Source organism: Rhinopithecus roxellana, chromosome 1 (genome assembly GCF_007565055.1).
Source record: "Rhinopithecus roxellana isolate Shanxi Qingling chromosome 1, ASM756505v1, whole genome shotgun sequence".
NCBI classification, from domain to species: Eukaryota; Metazoa; Chordata; class Mammalia; order Primates; family Cercopithecidae; genus Rhinopithecus; species Rhinopithecus roxellana.
In genome coordinates this window covers 71296373-71315919 of record NC_044549.1, presented here as the reverse complement: position 1 = coordinate 71315919, position 19547 = coordinate 71296373, and the positions used below count along the sequence as shown (strand labels likewise).

Below are 19547 nucleotides of genomic sequence, written 5' to 3'. Positions count from 1 at the left end.
TTCAGTTATCCTTCTATTTATTTATCCCCACCCTTTATTACCCTTCACACTATACACCCATCCATTTACAAATTATTCCATCTTCTTGTCCATTGTACCCATTCATCCATCTGTCAGCCAATCTAGTAACTGATTCTATTGTACATGAGATCATGAACTGCTATCCCACGAATGGCACTTTGTCAACCCCCAGCTATAGAGAAGGGAGATCTTGAGAAGCAAAGATCCCAAGCCTAAAAGAGTACATTGTATTTTGCCTCTGAAATCCATAAACCACTTTTATCCAAACATCTAACCCACTCATCAAGTTGGCTGACACCAGTGGGAAATGCATATGTCTAATGGGGAAAGGAGGGATGTGGACAAGCAGGTATAATAAATGCTAAATGTGTGGGCCGGGCGCGGTGGCTCAAGCCTGTAATCCCAGCACTTTGGGAGGCCGAGACGGGCGGATCACGAGGTCAGGAGATCGAGACCATCCTGGCTAATACGGTGAAACCCTGTCTCTACTTAAAAATACAAACAACTAGCCGGGCGAGGTGGCGGGCGCCTGTAGTCCCAGCTACTCCAGAGGCTGAGGCAGGAGAATGGCGTAAACCCGGGAGGCGGAGCTTGCAGTGAGCTGAGATCCTGCCACTGCACTCCAGCCTGGGTGGCAGAGCAAGACTCTGTCTCAAAAAATAAATAAATAAATAAATAAATGCTAAATGTGGCCAGGGGTAAGAGCATAGGTGATAAAGGTTCTGGTGTATCCCAACTTAAAAAGGCAAAAGGAAATTTAACCCTTGAGATTAAATAAAGCTTAGTGTATTGGCCACCAGTTGGAACCATGTGTTCTAGCCATACAAGTCTAGTGTACGAGACATGCTGTTGAGGAAGTGTGTGTGTGTTAGGGTAGGGGTAGTGAGTTCTGCATATTTACCTTTTACATTGTCATGAGTGCATTCTTGCCTCTCAGTGATAATTTCTCGTAAACATTATATAGCTGTATAACAAATAGAAATATGCAAAAATCGTAAGTGACAGCTCAGTGAATTATTACATTCATGGTACCATCTCCCAAGTCAAGCAATAGACAGTGACCAGCACCCTAGAAGCTCCCTCATGCCCCCTCCCAGCTGCTGCTCTTCCCTTTTCTCCAAAGTAAGCACTATTCTGACATCTAACAGCATAGATGATTTGGGGTGGATTTTAACTTTATATAAATGGGATATACTGTACATGTTCTTTTATGTCTGGCATCTTTTACTTTATATTTATGAGATTCATCCATGTTGTTGCATATAATTCATATTTATACAATAGAAAACTATACGTTAATAAAAAGGATTTTTTTCATTGCAGCTGCTTGTTAGAAGCTGGGAAGTGTCACTGTATCTGTACTGCCCTCCAATCTCGGACTGCTAGCACTCTGGCCACATTCCTTTTACTTTTTATATTCCCAATAATAAAAGGCAGGAGGTGGGAGAAGAGTTCTCAAGTAGCTTCTGTATGACCTTGGGCAAATTATCCCAACTCTCCTTTCCCACTTAGATTGCATAACAATGCCCAGCAATTTCACATACGACAACATGCATAAAAATGCTTTAAAAGTGACAGATAAATATGGAGTAAAGGACAGTAAGAAGATTGAATATTTCATTTGGTGCCCCCGCACCAGCACTGTTCTAAGTACTTTGTGTTTTAACCCATTTAATACCTTCTCCCTTGGGTTGTGTGATTATTCCCATTTCACAGATGAGGGAACTGAGCACAAAACAGTCCAGGTCTGCCTGAGAAGGCACAGCTTCAAGGGACAGAGCTGGAAGGCGAACTCCAAAGCCAATGCTTTCATCAGTCCCCTATGCTGCCTCTCAGTTACTTTTTTAAATTTTGCCAGCAGCATATGAAAGACACTTTCAAAACCCAGAGTGGCCTAGGAAGAACCTTCGTGTGGCTCCTGTTCACCCTCTGAGCCTGATTCCTGCTGCTGTCCTTGCTCACAACGCTCCAGTGTCGTTGCCCTTCTGCTACATCTTAGAGCATGTGGCACCTTCTCTAGTACAAAATATTCTTGCTCCCTCTGCCTGGAACACTATTCCCTGCCCTTGGCTCGGTGGGCTCCTTCTCATCCTTTAGGTCTCCCCATAGTCATCACCAACACAGACTTCTTTTCCAGCACTCGAAGTAGGTCCAGTCTTTATTCTCTGCCATAGCATCCCCTTTATTTCTTTCCTAGTGATTATTAACTATAATGGTCACCTTGCGATGCTGACTTGGTTATCTGTTTTCTCTGCACTAGGTCATATCCTTCTACGATGTCTTCTTAAAGGGCCTTCTTCACAGTTGTGCTCACAGTGCCTGGCAATAGCAGGGCTTTGTCAGAGATCTTTGAAGCAATTCAGTGGGTCCCCAGGTTCTTGGCTGCCCACTCTCTACCACTTGGGTGCCGTTTAGCTTTTGTCCTCGTGTAGTCAAGTGTTTCCCAAGTAAATACAGCATGGTCTGCTTATTGACCCAAACTAATGGGTTCTAGAAAGCAGCATGGGGTCAGTGTAAACCCAGAGCAAACTCTGGCAAACAGTCTTCAACTGGTCTGAATTTGTCGTGCATCCTTTCAATTAGCAAATGCTTTGTGGCAATACAACCAGAATCCCCCATGGAGCTGAGTGGTAGTTGTTAAAGCTGACTCCACATGATTCTAGAAGATGTCCCTTCCTGGTTTCCTCCTTCACTTTTACAAGTGGTATGAGTTAAAATTGATTCCATCTTTGTTGGGGTCACTGGTTTATCAGAAAGTTAATAGGATGAGCAAGTAAAGAGAGAGAAGGTAAGAAACCTCCAGTCCACACTCAAGTTTTTATCCGACTTGTCCTTGTAACTGTACTGTGTCTGTAAGAGAAGTGATTGTAGTCCCATTATAATGCTTGTCACTCCCCAACCTCCAGTTCAAAGGCAAGTCCCTAGAATGAATGCTGCTAAAAAAACAAAGCTGCTATTGTTGGGAAAACCAAAATCAGTCCATGACCCTCTTTGGAAGCAGCTGGTTGTAAAGAGGCTGTTCTTTAGTTTGGGCCTAAACAGCCTGTCCCTGAGAGAGAAGGCAGGCCAAGCCTGGGGGGTGGGAGTGTGAAGTAAGAAGTTATGCATACTCCCCCCCCTCCCCCACCCCTGCCCCAGGGCTTGGCCTCCCCCTTCCCTCCCCGTTCCCCAGTGCAGCTGGCAGAGGAAATTGTTCCCTAGACTACCAGCACTGCTCCTGGTAGCACCAGAGCAGATGGCAGATGTGTAACTGACTGCAAGCCAACTTGTGATCTGCTGGTCACCTGAGACCTGCTAGACAGGTTGGTGACTGGAGTAAGGAAGTAAAAAAGATGCATCAAAAACTCAGGATTTCAAAACCTTCAAACCTGCCAGGAAAATGAGACAGCAAAGGCCTTAACTGGGGAATTCTTGATACCCACTGAGAGAAAGGAATGTGAATTTTCTAAGAAGAGTTTAGAGAGAAAATAACTTTTAAAGTTCCCCAGTTTTAGGGACATACCACACCCAACCAGGCAGAGCCCTGATAATCCTTCTTTAGAAAGAAGAGGTGACAACCCCCAATGTGAAGAGGCTCCTGTCTGCAGGGTGGGGTAGAGCAGGTTTAACTCACTGCAACACTTGGGTGGACAGGAACAGAGCTCCCCTTGGGCTATTGTCAAGCAGCAGGTCGAGGACAGGATATGTTAGAGCAGCAGTCCTCAGTTGGGGGCGATTTTTGCCCTCCAGGGACATTTGGCACTGTTTGGAGACATTTCAGGGCTGTCACAACCAGAGGGATGTGCGACTGGCATCTAGTGGGTAGAGACTAGGGATACTGCTGAACATCCTGAAGTGCACAGGACAGCCCACCAAACAAAGAATTATCCAGCCCAAAATGTCAGCAGTACTGAGGTTGGGAAATCCTGAATTAGAGTCTCTGAGACTATGAGGGTCTTGTTTCCTTGAGTAGAAGCACCCTTGTGTTGCAAAGAAAATCGTCCTTGAAACTCCCAGCATCTTGGTGTTCCTCTAACTCTCATGAACGTGGGAATCACCAGGGATCTTGTTCAAATGTGGATTTGAATTCTGCAAGTCTGGTGAGGGCTTGACAGTCTGCAGTTTCAACCAGCTCCCAAGGGACGGCATTGTGGCTCATCCACAGATCACACTTTCGAGTGCTTTCATATTGTCCCACTCTCTGTCCCCACCCCCAGCCTTCTTTGTCATACTCTGTTCGAGCCATTCCATGCCCTGTCACCAAGAAACATGTGGTGGCATTCAAGCTCCACTGCCCAGATGACAGTATCTCTCCAGCTGTTGCCAATTTGAAGTTCAGGGTGTTGATGAAATCGATTGACTTAGTTGGAAAAAGGATCCCAAGGGACCTGATCAAGCTACTGCCACACATGCTTCAAACAAACAAACATGTACCTCGGGACACTTTTTGCATGGTCTGAGAGGCTTAAACTGTGTAGCGCCCATGACTTCAGGACTGTTCAGGCTTGCTGCAGCATGCTAAACCAGAGGTTGGCAACCTGTGTCTGTAAAGGGCCAGAAAGTAAATATTTGAGGCTTTGCAGATCATACATTCTGTCACAGCTCCCCAAATCTGGAAAGCAACCACCAACAACATGCAAATGAATAGTGTAGTTGTGTTTGAACACAACTTTATTTACAAAAACAGGCAGTAAGCTGGATTTGGCCCATTGCCACTGTAGTTTGCAACTCCCCCTGTTCTAAACAATTCCATTTTCTTCATGTTTCTATCTCAGCAAAAAAGAAAATGAGAATCATATAGGAAAGACCCTAATGAAAGGGAGCTACATCATCAGTATGAGTTGTAAGTGTCTGGAGGGCATGGTTGAATAGATACTATTTCGTTTACTGCACAGAAATGTGAATGCTTTAAAAATACTATTTTTTGAAAGGCTCTGTAGTGCAGCGGTGTCATCATAGCTCACTGTAACCGTGATCCTACTGCCTCAGCCTCCCCAGTAGCTGGGACTACAGGTATACACCACTACGCCTGGCTAACTTTTTGGTTTTTGATTTTTGTAGATAGGGGGTCTTAGTATGTTTCCAGGGCTAGTCTCATACTCCTGGGCTCAGGAGCTCCTCCCACCTCAGCTTCCCAAAGTGCTGGGCTTATAGGAGTGAGCCACCTTGGCTGGTAATGTGTCTTTGAAGTTGGCAGAAACACAGCTCTCTGTCTTCTTGTGCAGAGTGGGATGAGACAGGACAGTAAATAAGGAACAGAAAGATGTGCCTAAGGTCCGCCATTCAATCTTAGGCTGCTTTTTCTTCTTTCTGGACTTGCATGCATACCTTGTGCCCCCAAAGACATGGAGGAGGGGAGCTGGGGGAGGGAAGCCAGCAAAGATTTTCTTTCTGTTCCATCAGACCTTGAGCATTCTTTGAAGGACATTGATTTTCTTGCAGACGCCAGTTTGTGTGAGACCTCCTATTTGTAGAGAGGGGAACATTACTCAGACAGAAATGCCAGTGTACCATAGAATGCCCCAACTACACCTTCGTGTTGGCAGTTAAACCACGGAGAACAGCAGGCTGAACTGGATACTGACCTCTCTTTGTAGAAGCACAGCCATGGATCTTGTGGGAACCTGCACCCCTGCGGTGCGTGGACGTTTGCATAGCTCCCAGTCACACTGACCCTTGGGATATGGATAAATCACTGCATTTAACTCTATCATCACCCTGAGCACCTCTCATTAAACCTGCATTATTTGGCAGGGGAAAATCCTCTCTGTTAATTAAGAAAACAGAGCTCTGCTTGAGAGGGAAATGATCTGGCGTTTGTGTCTCCTTGCCATCAGGTGGGATTCTTTTGCCAGATCCTCCAGAGGATGTGGGGGCCTTCATACTGCCCTAGACTATGTGCTGCAGCCAGAGTTCTCTGGCAAATTTAGCTTGCAGCTCCCACCTCCCTATCACACATGTGCTTGAGCACACACACACACACACACACACACCCTGTGGCTTGAGCAACAAGAAAAGAAAAATGTGTTTATTACAGGAGAGTAAGGGCATGTTAGAGCCCCATTAGGTTGGACTCTATTGATTTGCAATATTTTGACACTGGATCTTGTTCAGCACAGACAAATGGAATGAAGAGTTGAACTTCATCTGTGTGGAGGAGGAATCCCAGCCATGGTTTAGAGGCACAGATAATTTACAACAGTGACTGGTGTTCAAGTGAATATCACTGCATCAGGCCCTGTTTCTCAAATTCATTAATCCATACAATCATGCAGTCAATGAGTATTTGTTTGCCTGTAACATATTTGAGTCTTTGCAGGTCATACAGTCTGTCACAACTCCCAACTCTGGAAAGCAACCCTCGACAATATGCAAATGAATAGGTGTGGTTGTGTTCCAATACAACTTTATTTACAAAAACAGGAGGGGAGCAGTGAGCTGGATTTGGTTCACTGGCCATTGTAGTTTGCAAACCCCTGTTCTAAACAATTCCATTTTCTTCATGTCTCTGCCCCAGCACATAAATAATAGATAAATAATATAGGAAAGACCCTACTGAAAGGGAGCTAAATCATCGGTGTGCGTTGTAAATGTCTGGAAGGCATTTACAGTCTTGAGGCATGCTTTCCTTCCTTGGGGAATTTTAGGCCTTACTAAACCTTCTTCCTGCATACTGAATACCAGGTACTGAGGTCAGGGCTAGCAAACAGGAACACAGTTTCTGCCCTCATGGAGCTGCTGATCTATCAAGAAGACAGAGATGAAACAAAAACTACACAGATGCACCATAGTCGTGATGAACCTTAAAAAGGAAAGATACGTTTTCCTCATCTAATCATCACTACAGCTTTAGCACTCATATCCTGTCATTATGCCCATCTTACTGATGCATCTCAAGAGGTTTAAAAATTTCCCCAAGTCACCCAGCCAGAAAGTAGCTCTCCAGTTCTGTTCGCAGTTAGAGGGGGAAGGAATGTTTCTCAAGTTGGAGTGTGACCTGTGACAGTACAGTTCCATCTTGGAGACAGTATCAGCTGCTAATTTAAACACATCACCAGAGCTGTGATTAATAAGGAGAAAACATTTCTGCAGTGCAGGGAGCTCATTATAAATCACGTGTACTTTGAGTTTAAAATTGTGGGCTATATAATGAATCGCCAGAGATGGAGATTGACAGGTGTGATCATGGTATTTTGTTCCTGATATTTGGAATCCCACCCATGTGGATCACAGCACTGACCCACTCCAGGTCAGAGGGTGATTGCTTTTTTCCAAGCTGTAGGTAACATGAGAATCCATTTCTGTTTATTCCGTGAGTATGTATTGAGCACCAAAGGCTGCTGGGCACTGCTAGCTCTGCAAGAATACAGTGAAGAGTGGGGAGAAGATCCCTGCTCCCAGGGGATTCATTCAGCTACAAACTTACATACGACCTTAATAAGTCAGGGTGGGTTGTTTAAAAAATGGTCAAGTGCAATAGTGAGTGGTTGGCCAGAAGACAACTAACTTTGCTACTTTAGAAGGAGTGTTCAGGATAGACACTGCTGAGGAGGTGATATCTACACAAGGACTTTAACAAACAGAAGAATTCAGGCATGCAAAGGGGAGAGTTTTCCAAGGCCTGCTGGAATGAGCTTGTTGTGTTTGGGGAGAGGGGGAGGAATGTAAGCACAGCTGAAGCAGAGTTAAGAGAGGAGGAGTGTTCAGTTGATGATCTTGGAGAGAGAGAAGGGAGCCAAGTCACGTAGGGCCTTAAGGTCTGCATAAGGACTCTGGATTTTGCCAGTAATGAAAGTAACCACAGAACTCCCCTTTTTAGAGGCAAGTACACAATCATTGTGCATCTTTGGTCAACATTGGCCTTTCTGTTCATGCCCTGCATGCAAGAAGACGCTGGAGGAAAATCTGGGTTAATGAATCAGAAGAGAGGCACTTTTCCTCTTTAGAGTGAGCAGGTAGTATTTCCAGTGCCACCCACACATCCTCCAGGGGAATGAATAGCTTACATTTAAGTAAAACTGATAGTAGATGCTGGGCTTGTGCAACAGGGCCCTCCTGCTCTGATCAAGCTCTTTTCTTTTTCAAGGGGGTGCCTCAGGGTATCCCGAGCTTTCCCAGGATGCAGAAGCCTGATACCAGAAGGCAATACACCTCCCAGCAGAATAGAAGCTGCTCCTCTTGGAGGTCACCTCCTCACAGAAATAGGAATCTGTTCACAAGCAGGATGCTCTCAAAAACATTGCACTTCTGGGCTTATGAAAGACGGTTCGGGAGAACAGCATGCTGGGGAATTAATAGTATTTGCTAAGTTATTTATGCTGACCCTAATTCTACTCAAGAGCTAGGGTAGAAAGCCCTGCAAAAATCATTGTGTCCACCTTTTGTTTCTAGATGTGAGTTTGAAGATGTTTTCTTTCCTTTCTTATTAGAGTTCATCCACTCAAACCACTCATTCATCATCTTAGGTTGTTATCCTCTCCTCTCTGCTTTCATAGTGGGGAGGCTCTGGAAGTGATTAAGCTATTGTAAATCAGCTTTTGTGATTTGTGTGTCAGAGATAAGCAGCAGAGTAAGCAAGTGATTGGAGGGCCCAACTGCTGTTGCCCTGACAGTTATCCCAGGAATAAAATTGAAACAAAAAATTACTGGAGTTTATGATATTTGGCATATTAATTTCTTTATAGGCATATCCAATGTTAAAATTTGACCCTTTAACAAACATTGCTTTATTTTTATTTATTTATTTATTTGTTTATTTTTTTGGAGACAGGGGCTCGCTCTGTTGCCCAGGCTGTAGTACAGTTGCACAATCTTGGCTCACTGCAGCCTCGACCTCCTGGGCTCAGGTGATACTCCCACCTCAGTCTCCTGAGTAGCTGGGACTGCAGGCATGCACCACCACACCCAGCTAATTTTTGTATTTCTAGTTGAGACAGGGTTTCACCATGTTGCCCAGGTTTTTCTCCAACTCCTGAACTCAAAACAAACCGTCCTCCTTGGCCTCCCAAAGTGCCGGGATTACAGACATGAACCACCACACCTGGCCAAACGTTGCTTTACTTTTACTCCATTTTATTGGGATATAACTTACACAAAATAAAGCAAACAAATACTAAAACTACACCTCAGTGAATTTTTACACATGTGTATTGTTTTACAATCACCATCCAGATTTAGCTATAGTACAATTGCCGTGCCCTAGCAGCCTTCTTCATACCCCCTCCCACTGCCCTGACCTGTATCACTGTAGATAGCCTCAGCCTGTTCTTGAACTTCATATAAACGGAATCATACAGCACATATTCTTTTTGCATGTCCAAGCATTTTCTACGAGATACATCCATGTTCTTGGGTGTAGTTATTCGTTCTCATTATTGTGTAATATTCCATCATATCAGGGTTTCTCAATTGTGAGACTGTTGACAGTTTGGTTTGGAAAATTCTGTATGCGGGCAAGGAAGCCATCCTGCACATTGTAGGATGTTTAGCAACATCTCCGGCCTCTACCTACTAGATGCCAGTAGAATCCCATCCTAATAGTGATAACCAAAAATGTGTCCAGATGTTTCCAAATTTCCTTCAGAATTAAAAACCATCATATCACATGAATATATTCCAATGTTAAAGAAACTTTTTATTTGGAAATAATTTCAGGCTTATAAAAAAGTTACAAAAATAGAACAAACAACACCTATAATGTACTCTTTACGTAGATTGATCCATTGTTAACCTTTTGCCACATTTGTTCTTTCATGTTCACATGCATGCACACACGCACACACACATGCACACATTTTATTTATAAACCATTTGAGAGCAAATTGCATCCATCTGGGCCATTTACCACCATATCCTTCCATACATATTTCTCAAGAATAAAGATCTTCTCCCACATTATCACCATTATTCATTGACCACAGTAAACTTAGCGTAATACTTCTATCTATTGCCCATGTTCCTTTTTTTTTCAGCTGACCAAAAATTATCCTTTATAGCAGCAGTCCCCAACCATTTTGGCACCAGGGACCAGCTTTGTGGAAGACAATTTTTCTACAGACTGGGGTCAGGGGGTGGGGATGGCTTTGGGATGGTTCAAGTGTATTATATTTTTGTGTAGTTTATTTCTATTATTATTACATTGTAATATATAATGAAATAATTACACAACTCACTATAATGTAGAATCAGTGGGAAACCTGAGCTTGTTTTCCTGCAACTAGACATTCCCGTCTAGGAGTGATGGGAGACAGTTACGGATCATCAGGCATGAGATTCTCATAAGGAGCACACAACCTAGATCCTGCATGAGCAGTTCACAATAGGGTTTACGCTCCTATGAGAATCTAATGCTGCTGCTGATCTGTCAGGAGGCAGAGGTCAGGCAGTAATTGGAGCAATGGGGAGTGGCTGTATGTACAGATGAAGCTTCCCTTACCGACCACTCACCTCCTGCTGTGTGGCCTGGTTCCTAACCGGTCTATAGCCTGGGGTCTGGGAACTCCTGCTTTATAGCATTTATTTTCCCTACTGAGCAGGTTCCAGTCCAGGATCAGGTATTATATGTAATTGCCATGTTTCCTTTGTACCCTTTAATGTAGAACATTCTCTCAGCCTTGTTTGGTCTTAAGACTACAGTCCCTTTTTTCATAACAAATGTCCCTCCTTTTTGGGATCTGTCTAATGTTTCCTCCTGAATACATTCAGGAAATACATTCTTGACTGGAATACTACATAAACGATAGTGTGCCCTTCTCAGTACATCTCAACTGGAGGCATACAGGGTGCAGTTGCATCTCACCGGGGATGTTAAGTTTGAACTTCAGGTCAAGGTGTTGTCTGATTTTACCGTTGTTTAGTTACTAATTCTTCCCTTGCAACTAATAAGCAATGTGTAGGGAAACACTTTAAAACAATGCTCTCTCCCATCAAATTTTACCCCCTAAATGTAGCACACTTTTTGATTCTTGTGTGAAGCACTCTACCTCCAATGGTTATAAAATGATTTTCCAAAGCTAGCACCCCCTTCCTCCTTGTGAACTTACTCTACTGACAGCGGTTGGCATTCCACTATACATAGAGCCTTCTCTTTTCCCCCATTTATTTATTTATTTATTTATTTATTTATTTATTTATGTTTTTATTTATCTGTTATCAGTATGGACTTGTGAATTCCTATTTGTTTCAGTGGTTTATAAATCATTACTTCCCTTAAATATTTTAATGCTCAAATTTTTCAGATTTGGCCAGTGGGGGCCCCTTCAAGATAGGCTCAGTGTTCTTCTGACAAACCCCCACCATATCTTATTTTTAATACTTTCCTACTTTATGGCATAACAAGATCCTGGTTCTTTTAATTTTCTTGCCTTTATCCTGGTATTGGCCATTTTTCTGAAGAGACTGGATTCCTTTTAGTGGGGAATGGTAGAAAAGACCACAATATATTTATCCATTTTCCTGATAATTGACATTTGAGTTGTTTCCATTTCTGGGCTGTTACAAGAAAGCTTCTCTGAATACCCTTGTCCATTTCTTGGACCTTCTTACTAACTTCTGTTTACTCTATAACCAAGAGCAAAGACGGAGAATTGTGGAGTTTCTACACTTGGTCATACACCCAACAGAAATTCTTAAGTCCACAAAAAATGGGCAAGGATATTCAGAGCGGCTTTATTCATAATTCATATATGTGTATGTGTATTTAGCTTTAGTAAATATTGCCAAGTAATTTTGCAAAGTGCTCGTAACACTGTTTTAGGTTTTGTCACAGAAGAGGAAGCTGGAGGCCTCAGTAGAAGATAGGAATAATCAGTGGTAGGGGCGATAATGGGCCATTGCAATCCAAAGGCATGTTGTCTATGACCAGAAATGGCAAATTGCTGATCCTTGCAACATATAACGAGTGGAAAATGCTGAGACTTTACCACCTGGCCCATTCTTAAACATCTTCTGAGAGAGCTCTGCTTGAAGATGAGCAAAATGGAAGTTACTGGAGTCAGTATCTCTCACCACCTTCAAAATGGTTTTCATCTGAGGGATGCCAGGAGCTCATTTGACAGCACTTAGGAAATGGAGGTCCATTGCTGGGGCACCTGCCATTAGAGAGCATCAGACCCACTGCTTTACTTTTAGAAGTCCCTACCCATGCGACAGAGAGGTCCCCTGGGGTCCCACCCACATCTTCTGGCTGCTAGGGACCCATTTACAACATTGGAGCATTCACTGAATGGTCTGAGAGAGTAAATATTTCTTTATCTATACCTAGGGAGTCACTTAGTGTCCAAGACACTTTTGATAGGGAGCCACCTGCCACTAAGGGCAGCAGGCAAAACAGGAAACTGCTGCAGGCCAACAGAGAAGTGAACTGGCCCGGTATTGTGGAACCAGTGTTCAGTGTTGCCAGAAACAGCTTGGGCATGATCCAGCTTCTATAGCTTAAAGTGTCCTCATCCAAAATATCTATCCTACAGAGCTTATAGTGCATCATTAGACTCAAAATTGTAATTAAAGTACTTTGCAAAGTGAAACTTCATATAGAGGAAGCATCATGCATAAGATACACAGTGGGCTCTTAGTAACTTTGGAATGAGCCTTTGGAATAACTAGCAACTGGTAAAATACATCTCTGGATGCATTTTAAGCAAGTGCCCCGTCTAGGTAGATAGTGACCTGCTGTGAAGTGGGGAGAACCCTCTCACGGGGCACCTGTGCCCCCTGAGAGGGTCTTTGTGCAGTACATAAGTGCACAACGGTATGTAATGACCCTATATAGATGACCAGCGGTGACAGTGATCCCATTGCTGCACATCTGTATTAATCTCTGTGGTCCCCTCCTCTCTCCCCCAGGCCTCTCTGCTGATGGTGGTGCCAAGCGCCAGGAGCACCTATCCCGATTTTCCATGCCTGACCTCAGCAAAGACTCTGGAATGAATGTGTCTGAGAAGCTGAGCAACATGGGCACTCTTAACTCGTCCATGCAGTTCCGGAGCGCAGAATCGGTTCGCAGCCTGCTCTCTGCCCAGCAGTACCAGGAGATGGAGGGAAACCTCCACCAACTCAGCAACCCCATTGGCTACAGAGACCTGCAGTCCCACGGAAGGATGCATCAGAGCTTTGATTTTGATGGAGGGATGGCGGGCAGCAAGCTGCCAGGGCAGGAGGGCGTGAGGATCCAGCCCATGAGCGAACGCACCCGAAGAAGAGCTACTTCGCGCGACGACAACCGCCGCTTCCGACCTCACAGGTCCAGGCGTTCCCGACGCTCTCGCTCCGACAACGCCCTCCACCTGGCCAGCGAACGCGAGGCCATCTCTCGGTTAAAAGATAGGCCCCCTCTGAGAGCCAGGGAGGACTATGACCAATTCATGCGCCAGCGGAGCTTCCAGGAGAGCATGGGGCATGGGTCCCGGAGGGACCTGTACGGCCAGTGCCCTAGGACTGTGTCGGACCTGGCTTTGCAGAATGCCTTTGGGGACCGATGGGGACCCTACTTCGCGGAGTATGATTGGTGTTCCACCTGCTCCTCCTCTTCAGAGTCTGACAACGAGGGCTATTTCCTAGGAGAACCCATCCCCCAGCCAGCGCGCCTGCGATACGTCACAAGCGATGAGCTACTGCACAAATACAGCTCCTACGGCCTCCCCAAATCTTCCACCTTAGGTGGCAGAGGACAGTTGCACAGCAGGAAAAGACAGAAGAGCAAAAACTGTATCATTTCTTAATATGATTAGGATCAGGGAATGGGAGAAGATGGGAGCTAAGAATGTAAATTCAGAAACTTGCACTGTTTTAAATGTTAAAGCGCTTTTAGGGGTGGCTTATGGGGGAGAAAAGGGAAAATGCGTCAGTAGATGGAGGCAAGGTTACAGATTGACTCAATAGGTAGTCACAGTTCTTGGCATGTTGAATATTATTTGCACATTTCACTTTGGAAACACAGTAGACTCTATTGAGGCCAGGGTTGGTCACTTCCTTCCCATCAGTTCTGTGTTGAGTTGCCATCTCCCAAGATGGCAAATTGTTTCCTGCTCGCTTTTATCCTCTCTGGTTCTCTTACTTTTAGGACCCTTTTTTCAGTAAGTAATTTGTTTATTAGCCAGGACCCAAGACTAAGTTATTTACATGTCCATTGTAAATGCAATGTAAATGAGAGTTCTGATAAAATATTTTTGTATTTTGTAATATCAAAGGAATTTCTATATCGTAGGACTCAGTGGGGACTTGCATGCACATCCACCATTGTCTTTGAGTAGTATTAAATGGTGGCCTGGTACCACCTTTTTTTTTTTTTTTTTTTTTCCTATACAAATTTGTTACATGTCGGTGAGACCTTTTTCAAAGGAATATATTCAATTTGGCTTTTTGTGGCTGAAAAAAAAATAACTATTAGACCCAAAGCATTTTATGCTCCATTCCATCTTAAGGAGCCATCCTTAAGTCTGCTCCCACCCTCAGTAGAATTTATTTTCTACAAAGTGGTAGTAATTTTTTTTAAATTGCAAATGTAATTTTTGCCAATTAGAGAAACCAACCAGTGTCAGTAAAATTCTGTGAGAAATGCCATCCCTGCTGGGAATGTTGAAGTTACTTAATGTTGATCTATCCCTTGGGGAAAGTGAAAGTGACTGTGAGTGGTGCTGTTGTGTGATGTCAGCATGACGTTGTTTTGAATGTGGCATTATGTTCTGGTGCTCATGTTTCCTGGATTGTATTATCTGCTTTCCTTTACCAAGGCAGACAGAGCTGCTGCCTTAGCCTGACAACCGGTTGTCCTCAAAGCAAATGAACTTAAGCATTTGGGATTGAGGGACAGAAGGATTCTGAGGGGGCTCTGGGAGGGACGGCGTGTGACATGTCATGCCTGGAGAAGGAACAAGGCTATTTGAAAACAGAAAGCAGGTCAAGGGGAGAAGTTAAAGGAGAATCTGAAGGCAGGTCAGGGAAAAGAAGAACTGGAAATGAAACAGAGGACAGGTGACAACCACGTCTCGAAGAGCTCCCAGAGATTGTAGAAAGAATCCAGTGTAACCAGCTCAGTAACCAGAGCATCTGGGTTACTCAGGAAGGTTGAGCTACTGAGATTTCAGTAGTGCAGCGACTTTAAAAAACGGCTTTGTCGGGAGGGGATTTCCATTTTGAACTTTGAGGACTGTTGGTCAGAAAATGGGCTCAAAAGTGAGTTTGCTTAATGAAGACATTTAACGGTTGTGCTGTTTATAGTAAAATAAAACTCCCTACCTTGCTTCAGTTAAAAATGAAGCGCTTGGTTTCTTCCATCCTCCTCCTCCCCTTAATGGATTGTGGCAGTTGAAATAATCCATCGGAGGACCCACCTGTAGTGAGATGTACTGTCAGTGTAGTGCCCGGTGTATCACAGTGGCCATCTGCCATGGTGAGGTGAGCGTGATCTCTTTTCAGTATAGTAGTAAACATTTTCTAGTATTTTTTATGGAGAGAATGTCAAAAGCAGTATTTCAGACCCTGTCCCAGATGGGTCTGAGGAAAGGAAGGCTGTAAAGGACATGGTAATGGCACTCCATTCGGAATGTATTAAAATAATTTGCTTTTCAGGTATTAATATGACATTTGTCATTGTCACTGATTTTTTTTAAAAAGCAATGCACATGTTGGTTGTGGCTGTTTTCCGCATGCTATCTTCATATCTAAATGCTTCATTAATTATCCGAGCCTCCGGAGAATTAACTCTATTACGTTTGTATAGTAAGTTTGTAAACTGCTTGGCAAACTGATTAAGAAATAATTTGCAACACCGTGCTACTAAAGTGGCAGGTTTCTGGTAGAAATTGTGCGGGTCCAATTTGGAGTTTTAAGTTCCTTGATTGATGAAACTAAAAAGGCAATTTTGGAAAAAGAAAAGAGAAGGGGAAAAGTAGATCACTTATCTTAGCAAACAGTTGAAAATATGTCTGTCCTCTGTGGCCCCAAATCCAGTGAAAGAAATTCTCCCAGAAAAAGTTGCTTCCTAACTCTGTTTTTCTCAGAATACCTCTTACATTTCTCAAAGAAAGCTTCAACCACCATCAGCAGAAAGAAGGTGGCCTAAAAACTGACACATGGCCAGTGCCCAGAGGGGTCTGGAGGCATAAGTCTAGATGCCCAGAGAGCATCCAGAGACTGAACTGCTCAAAGCTTGAGATGAAATGACATACAAGCTTCAGGGTAAAACTGTCTACTCGCAAGATTACCTCCCTCTATTCTACCATTGCAGATTTCTTCTTACCCCAAATGCAACCTTACAGAGAATGCTGAATGAGGAAGGCCAGTTCCTTACGATGATGGCAGAACCTCCAAGTGAATGCCCTATTGAGGAAAAGGACATCATTGTATTTGGAATTCCACCTGCTAGTGATAGCTCACACATCACATCCCAGAATCCCATTCCCAATGCATTCTTTCCTGAGGCAAGAACTTAAGGTCCTCACCTAATTCCTCCATCAAAACCATTAACTCTTATTGGACAAGCTCTTCCTGTGAGTGGGGACTGTACTCATTTCCTCTTAGATCATAATTCCATCTTCAACAGACTGGTATCCAGAATAGTAATCTTTTTCCAGTGTTCTGTCTTCTCCAATGCCCTGGTGGTTATTTTTCCACCTCTCCTAATATTGATCTTGTCTTTTGGTTAGAACTGCAACTTCGGAGTTCAGTTCATTTCCTATTGCTGCTCAATTCAGTAGCAACATAGCTGGCTTGTTCCCAGGCCCAGGAAATATAAGTTATTGACAGTTTCCTGAGAGGCTTTGCCAATCCATACCACCCTTGGTACTGTGAAAAGACTTCTTAGCAGCCAGGTGGCATTGAGGATGGTATTCAGGGCACTTTCCTTCTGTCATATAGTTGTGGGATCTCTACCAAGTGTGAAGGTGAATGAGGTAAGGGAGATCAGAACCATGCTTCCTGGTTTTTCATATGTCCAAGGGAGAAGTCCTGGTGTGGGTTGTTTGACCGCTTCTTTCCACTTTCACCTTTTTTTTTTTTTTTTAATTCCTTTCTTTCTACCCCCAACCAGCTACGCAATTTTGTGTTTCTAACACAGGACCTGGGAGTAGTGCTTTCTAATCCTCATTTCCTGTAGGATGCTCCTGCACTATAACAAAATTATGTTTTCTTCCTTCTGCAGCAGCTTTCTGCTTCTTGGGTACTACTAGCTATTGTTGAGTTCAGATGGGGCCTCTGATGACATATATGTGGCATGTGCTCTGCACTCCCTGCAAGCTAAGCAGATACAACCAATGCATCACTGTATACTCTCGCTGAGAATGTGGATGCAGCCTCACAGATCTTTGCAACACTCCAACCAGCCAGGACCAGTTGATCAGAACTGATATTACTGGTCTGCTAACAAATCTTATTTGTGAACTGATTCGTATCTGTCTTTCCACCCTTGGTTCTCTTGCCATAGAATAAAAACAGTTTAGGAAGCATAGTTAGGAACATTTAGGAACCAATATTTATAAGTAATACGGAGACTCCAATTCACCCTCCCCTCCCCACCCCAGGTTGTGGAGGCTCAAGGAAGCTGACTTCTTAGGCTAAAGGACAAAAAAATCTCTTTCACCTCCTTTGCCATTTTCATGTTCTCTGCCAATTACTATAGGCAGTCTTCATTTTGCAGAGGTGAGGTAGGACTTCATCTTATTCTTCATCTAATCCCACCTAACAACAACAAAAAGAATAACAAATATTTAAATTCCAAGGAGAAGTGTTCTTTGTGTATTTCTAACAGAAAACAGACACTTAAGCCTAAGAAGGAAGATCTGTCCATGACAAAGGAAAGTGGAAAACTGAACCAGTTGTCTGAATACTTCATGCCAGGACAGTTGCTATTAGCAACTGTTTTGCACCTTCAGGGCTTTAAAATGGGCTCTGCAGACAGCATTTGCATATGCAGGACTCAGTAGCCAAGCCTCCACTGCCAGTTGGTGAAGGCAGTTTCAGATCGCCACCTTTTGAGGTACATTTCTTTAAGCACAAGAGAAGTGGAAATGACCTTTGCCTTGTCTCCAGTGGTTTATCCCTCTGGTGCCTCAGCAGATACCAGAGCTTATTCTTATGACTATTTGGAAATAGTCTTCAAAGTTAAGATCAAGAAAAAATTGGATTCTTTTTCCATTTTCTCATAATAGTAGCCTAGTCAACACAAGACTCCCATAAAATATGACTCACTATTGGGAGCCATACTATTTTATAAGCTTACTTCCTGCTGACAAAACTAGCTTTCCTCAAGGAAATATAAAGGAGGGGAAAGTCACGTAGTGTTAGGAAAACATTTCTGTGTTTTGAATATGATGAATCCATAGGATAGAGAAAAATCTTCTTGTTCTATTCTGAGAGTTCTCTGAGATATCCCTTCACTCTGCTCGGCATTTGGCCATTGATGTTCATCAGGTTGCTGACCAAGCTTTTCTAAATTTTTCAGAGAGAATTACTTACCAGTAAGGTCTGTTCTCAAACCTACCTAGCTGATTTTCATATCTTTCCATAAAGTGTCATGATACGATCATGGACCCTGACTTAACATTCTAAGGACTATGAGTCCTCCATTTTTTTTTTAATTAATTAATTAATTAATTAATTTTTTTTTTTTTTTTTTTTTTTTTTTTTTTAGCAAATTAGGACTTTGGCAGGTTTTCCTCTCCTAAACTCATTCTTTCCTCCACAGGATTGCTTTGCCCATCTCCTGCTTTCATTTCAAGTGCATAAACAAAACCTCAAAGGGCCTGGGAAGGTGAGGCAGGCCAGAGTCTGTGTTCTGTGTTGAGTGTCAAGCTATTTGTTAAGAAGGTCTGCAACAGGCCTTTGGTGTGGGCTCTGCCAGAGACTGTTCTGAACACTTTGCTTGAGATCCGTGCCCTGTAAAATGGATATGATGTTTTACTGATGTCTGTAATACATTTGTAAACTTCCAATAAAATTTGAATAAAAGAAATGAAGCCATTCTTCTCAGTCCTCCCTCACTTTCCAGATCTTAAGGGTGGTCTCTGCCTTTGAGCGTTTCAACAAAGAAGGGACACAGGTATGTAGGAATGAGTTTTACTGTGAAAGATTAACCTGATTGTTTAAATCGGGGTTTCTAAACCTCAGCAGTATTGACATCTTGTGCTGGTTAATTCTCGGTTGCAGAGGGCTGGCCCCTGCATTGTAGGATGTTTAGCAACATCGCTGACCTCCACTCACTAGATGCCAATAGCAGCCCCCAGGAACTGTGACAACTAAAAATGTCTCCCATCACAAGCATTAGGATGGCAACTATTAACAATAATAACAATTGTGGGTCAGGATGTGGAGCAATTGGAACCCTTGTACACTGTTGGTGGGAATGTAAAATGATGCAGTGCTGTGGAAAACAGGCAGTTCCTCAAAAAATTTAAAAATAGAATTACTACCATATGCTACTTCTGGTCTATACCCAAAAGAATTGACAGCAGGGTCTCCAAAGAGGTATTTGTACACCCATATTCATAGCAGCAGCATTCACAATATCCAAAAAGTGGGAGCAACCCAAATGTCCACTGATGGATGAATGTGTA

At 43.3% G+C, this 19547-nt stretch overlaps 1 protein-coding gene and 1 long non-coding RNA gene across 2 annotated transcripts in view; one reads left to right on the top strand and one right to left on the bottom strand.

Annotated features, from left to right (window-relative positions):
- PRICKLE2 (prickle planar cell polarity protein 2) overlaps positions 1–18948 on the top strand; it is a 139136-nt gene extending 120188 nt beyond the window's left edge. Inside the window, exon 8 of the mRNA XM_030922974.1 lies at positions 12844–18948. Coding sequence (XP_030778834.1) covers positions 12844–13718 — 875 coding nt within the window. The 3' untranslated portion in view covers positions 13719–18948. The remainder of the gene's footprint in view (positions 1–12843) is intronic.
- On the bottom strand, positions 6394–9271 carry LOC104653841. Its single transcript, XR_746732.2, has 4 exons — positions 9237–9271; positions 8007–8247; positions 6857–7037; positions 6394–6743 (listed from the first exon to the last, which is right to left on the bottom strand). It is a non-coding gene; the product is annotated as an uncharacterized LOC104653841 (long non-coding RNA).
- Positions 18949–19547: the final 599 nt, after the last annotated feature.